This window comes from Egretta garzetta, unplaced genomic scaffold, assembly GCF_000687185.1.
Source record: "Egretta garzetta isolate BGI_Z169 unplaced genomic scaffold, ASM68718v1 scaffold130, whole genome shotgun sequence".
NCBI lineage: Eukaryota > Metazoa > Chordata > Aves > Pelecaniformes > Ardeidae > Egretta > Egretta garzetta.
In genome coordinates, this window is record NW_009258284.1 from 3100180 (window position 1) to 3105390 (window position 5211).

The following is a 5211-nucleotide window of genomic DNA, read 5'->3' on the forward strand; positions in this document are numbered from 1 at the left end:
TTGTCCTTAATGTTGCTATTAAAAACTCTTTTTTTCCAGTGGTTTCTGAAAAAGGTTGCTGTTCTCTCACAATTGGCCAACCTGCCTTTCAGCATTTGATTCAGCTGCAAACCAGAGGGCAAGCCCTTTTGCCCCTATTTGAATCAGTTATTTGAAGAGTTTGAACCTCAGTCAAGTTTTGATGAGCCTGAACTGAAATAAAGAGTATTACAGCTAGGGCCTGACTTACCTTGATAATCCGCTGCCCACCAGCTTGGGCTTTACCCACCAGTTTCAGCCTCTCATGCTTTTCCTTCAAGAGTTCAAAACCCTGTTCAGAATTGGAAGCACCTTGCCTAGAACTCTATGAACTTCTCTTGACATACTAAGCTAGGGAATTAGCTATGACAAGTTTTAGATCACATCTAGCATATCCCTCGCCCTATCTGATTTCCTCTGGTTTATACTGCAGCTATTGCTACACAGGCGATTGCAATGAAATAAACACAGTATTTTCAGGTTTATATTTTAACATTTAAAATCTTATCAGTATGCAGCACTATGAAAAGGATTACAGATGCTTGTCTAATCCACCTACTTTTCTGGTGGCCAGATTTTCTGTAATAAAAATGCATATAATCCCTAGCATGACATACCCGTTTAAAAGACTTCTACTTCTCTTTTGTAAACTGACAGTGAATTGCCTTTCCTTGCTAACTATGCTTATTTGTTCAAAGTATTTTCTTCATGCTAAAGAAGCTAAACCCAATGTGACCTTGAGTGTAATCAATTTAAATACAAAATTGCATTTCTAGATAAGCAGTTATTTCTTCTGATATGCTCCTGGTAAATAGCCTTTAAAAGGTATTGACTCCCTAGTTCTTGAACCCTGCAATTTTTAAGATACGTATTATAAAATCACAGAATCACAGAATCGTTCAGGTTGGAAAAGACGTTTAAGATCATCAAGTCCAACCTTTAACGTAAGCCTGCCATCCCACCACTAAACCATGGCCCTAAGCACCTCCCTGGGCAGCCCATTCCAGAGCCTAACAACCCTTTCGGGGAAGAAATTTTTCCTCATGTCCAACGTAAACCTGCCCTGGCACAACTTCAAACCATTTCCCCTCGTCCTATCGCCCGTTCCCAGGGAGAAGAGGCTGACCCCCACCTGGCTCCCCCCTCCTGTCAGGCAGTTGTAGAGGGTGATGAGGGCTCCCCTCAGCCTCCTCTTCTCCAGGCTGAACAACCCCAGTTCCCTCAGCCGCTCCTCGTAAGCCTTGTGCTCCAGACCCAGAAAATCCACATCAAGGAAATATTCAGATCTGAAAAAATCCTTAGGTTGAATGCAGAACGATTTCAGTGATTTAAGTGCAATGTGAAGAACTCCACCTGTAAATGGCCAGTCCTATTCATTCGTGTAGCTTATTTATTTATAATTTTTATTAATGTATAGTTTCTAAATTTGCGAAAAAGCATGCACAAGTAAATTAGTCATGCGACTGTATTTTAAAATTGCCTATGCAGTTGCTCTGAGGCCATTAAAAAAGCAGGTCCTTTTCCTTGCATGTTCCATATGAGCAATCAAAGATGTATTAGGAAAAAGCCACAAACAATTCTGCTTGTCAGTTATTCCGGCCTTAAATTTTGAACTACTGAGTTGCCCCAAGCTAGGGATTCAGCTGAGAGGAAAAGCTTACAGGGCTGAAAAAACCAACAGAGACTACCTGATGGAATATTTATTTATTATGAACTGGTTCAAAACAATTCTTAAAAAGATTGTTTCTATTAAAATGAACTCTCATATTCGCTCTCCCAATTTCCCACCATTTTCCACTTAATGGTTTTGAAATGCCTTGCAGCTACTAATGTAATAAGTCCATGATAGCTCTGTGAAGAAGAGACAAATTATTCTCATGTGTTTTAGACTGATTCAGCACTGCTTGTGTTAGTGGCAGGTTTCATCTTGATCTTTTTTTTCTGGGAGTAGAGATTGCTCATGTGTATAACCTGTTTACGAAAGAGTTTATGTCAAGAGACTGCTACAGAGGAGACACAAACGATCTTAACAGACTAAAGAACAAAAAAGGAATTTAATGTGCAGCAAAGACACAACGAGCCACAGAAAAGAAACAAAACATTTGCATAGAAAAAAAGTACAACTTTGGTATTGAAATCGCCAGTGTTCCCAAAACTCAGAGATACCTAAGGAGTTACCAGTATATATCAGCACAGCAGAAACAATATTCTGAATTGAAATGAAGACATTTTGATATTTTACTTAGTGTTGGGGGGGGGAGGGAAGATGCTTTCATTTTTGGTATCATAAATGTTATCTTCACCTATGTCATACAATGAAATCTGTATTTCAGTTGTCATTATTGTGGGTATCAGGCTTATAAGGAGGTTTATGCTGAACACCTATTTTTCACGTGGGGAGATGTTCCGGTAGGCAGGGCAGTGAGTAGAGAGGACTGAGGAATGAGTGAAGGGGGTAGTAGTTTTCTCATGGCACTGCGGGGTTTTGCAAAAGCCCCACGTTACATGATGACCAAGAAAGCTGTACAGCTCCACTCCGTCACCGCTGCAACTTCATCCAGCCTGGACGTGGCTTCGGTACAACACTAACATCACAGGAAAACAAGCCCAGGAAATTTCAGCTGCTACAGTCTGTTTATCAGAATACTTTTCTTCCTCCCACAGTTGTATTTAGCAGTATTTGGTAACTTGTATCTAGGAGAAATTAAGAGCTGGATTTCATTTCAGGAGCTGAACCTACTGACTCCTAAGCTATTTGGACCAGTAAACCCCTTAGCAAATCTAGAGGCAGCAAGAAGCAGGGTAAGTGAATCTCCCTGTAAGGATCCTTCACTGCTTCTTGCTGGGGAAAGCAGGGATATTCACCTTCCCTGTAAAGTTGTCAGATACCAGATTTGCTGATTTCCGAGGAGTACCTCATTGTCCCCATGGACTCTTCTCAGGTTTGGGGCAAGGAGCATTCTCTACCTTTCCCGTGGAATCTGTGCCACTGTGCAATGAGGCATTTAGATTCCTGGGACCAGATTCCCGTGGAATCTGTGCCACTGTGCAATGAGGCATTTAGATTCCTGGGACCAGAAACGCAAGCATACGCACGAGCAGCTTGTGACTTCTACCTAAAGGGCAAGGCATAAGGCGACAAGGACCCTAAAGTTTGGTCCTTGTTCCACAACTATTTCCGCATTTTCCTCCCTCACGCGCAGCTATCACTGGGTGAGCAGCGTATGAAGCAGGGCACTAATCCTCTTCACAGCCGAAGCCTCTCTCGTCTGGCAGTCAGCTCAAAAGTTTGCTCTCTTTTTCTCAGGGCCCTGCAACATTCTTATCTAAGCCGGCCGTAGCTTTCCTCTTCATCTGTTTTTGTACTGCTTCTAGCGCTTCTTTGTTCGTTCCCACACAGGCAAACAGGCACAGTAGGTCCAATGAATTCTTTGTGCATTGAGTATACTGCACATCAGTACAGTGCACGACTGGTAGGTCTGGCATGTCTGGGAAATACTGAACCGCGGGCGCACGCAATCCAACATGTCTGGGATTTCCATGCTGGCTATGTTCACAGGTCCTGGAAAAATCCCTATGCATTTTTCATAGACCAGCTCATTTTTTTTTTTTTTTTTTTCCACGCGAAGGGATTCATACCCGGTAATCAGTTCACTTTTCATCTTTTGATAAACTAAAGCTTATTGAATTCAAGTCTCTGATCATGTATTGTGTTGTGCAGCATCCTCCCTAGCACCGAAACCACTTTTGTGATTCCTCTCTGCACAATCTCAGGTCTATGAGCAGTGTTTTAAAAATACAGCTGCAGGAACCGTATGCCTCATTTGCAGAGCAATCTCAGCGACGCTACACAGAAGAGGTAAAAACTCCTTCACGTGCCTCGTCAGTAAAAGACATGACCAAGAGGCAGCGTTTCCAGCTCGTAGGAAACGGTGCGTTGTTACAAACCGCTCTCATCCAAATCACGGCAGGGTTTTTTTGGTGGAAACTTCTGGTGAATCAAAAGCGCTCTGACCCCTGCAGGTGCTTCGGCAAACTGACACGAGAGGGCTGAGGCTGAAGGAAGAGCCTGCATTTTTGAGGAAAACAGTGCAGAACTTCTTGCTTGGCGTGCTGGTCCATTTGCCTGAACGTGCAGAATCTGAGGGCTTGTCTAGTACGACCTTCGGGGTGCCTTCCCCACTTACTGCTTTCCAGGGTGCAGGCACACACGATGGTTTTGCTCGCTCTCAAACGCGTGCACTGGGTTTGTTTATACCAAACCACGGTGCCTTTAATGAGATGAAGCTTGTCGTTTACTTTCCTCCTGTTAAAAAACCGTAGGACGGGATCAGTTCAAATACCGATGCCCAGTCGACGGCTGCTTCTCGTTCTCCGTTGGTTGGTGAGATCAAGTCAGCTGAATGGCCCTAATCCAGGACACGTATGCTGCCTCGACAGTGTTTTATCACAATAATGATGTTTCACTGAAAAACAGGCCAGCGCCCTGCAAACCATCGGGGCTAATTAAAACATTTGCAGCTCTCGAAAAAGAATCTTCTACGATTTAGTTCAAGTTCTGAACGGATCAGAATATAGTCAGCTATCCTGATGAGACGAAAGCATCGTTATTTTTAATAACAGACAAACATGGGGAATGCTTTCTTTTCGACAAATATGGAAATGCTTTATTTTTCAGCCTCGTGTTACACGGCTGTACTGTTTCCATTAGTAATGGGCCTGTGCTCCTAATTGGGGACCTTTGCTAGCGGTAGGCATTCAGGCCGGAGTGAAGGGGAGTGAACTGCAGTGCTTTTTGAAACACACCGAAAAGGTACGCTATTGCTGGCAGAGCTTTACAGGAGCCTTCCTCGGTTACTGGTAGCAACTTGTCCTTTGCCTTGCCAATGGGGAGTTTTGCCCTGACATAGCAGCTCCTCCGTCGGCACGAGAACTGGTTCTTTCTGCTAAAGCGGACGGGCGTGTGGGACCGGGGAAACTGCAGAAGCCGTACCTTGGCACTCTCCGTAATAACCTGTATTAAGTTTCCAGAACTTCTCTCCTAAAATTTCCCATGTCACCGGCACCGGTACGCGCAACCCAAGACTTCCCAGGCTCAGCACCGTGCAGCTGACACAACCCCACCTGCCGAGCAAATGGCTTCACCCCCTCAGCCGCCAGGGCTCCAGGCGTTCCTGCCCGCGGCCCAGCCTG

At 44.3% G+C, this 5211-nt stretch overlaps 1 protein-coding gene across 1 annotated transcript in view; it reads left to right on the plus strand.

Annotated features, from left to right (window-relative positions):
• The first annotated feature begins 2526 nt into the window (after positions 1–2526).
• Positions 2527–5211, plus strand: part of CRIM1 (cysteine rich transmembrane BMP regulator 1) — a 206194-nt gene continuing 203509 nt past the window's right edge. Inside the window, exons 1-2 of the mRNA XM_009637026.2 lie at positions 2527–2595; positions 2683–2903. Of these exons, the coding sequence (XP_009635321.1) occupies positions 2527–2595; positions 2683–2903 (290 nt within the window). The remainder of the gene's footprint in view (positions 2596–2682; positions 2904–5211) is intronic.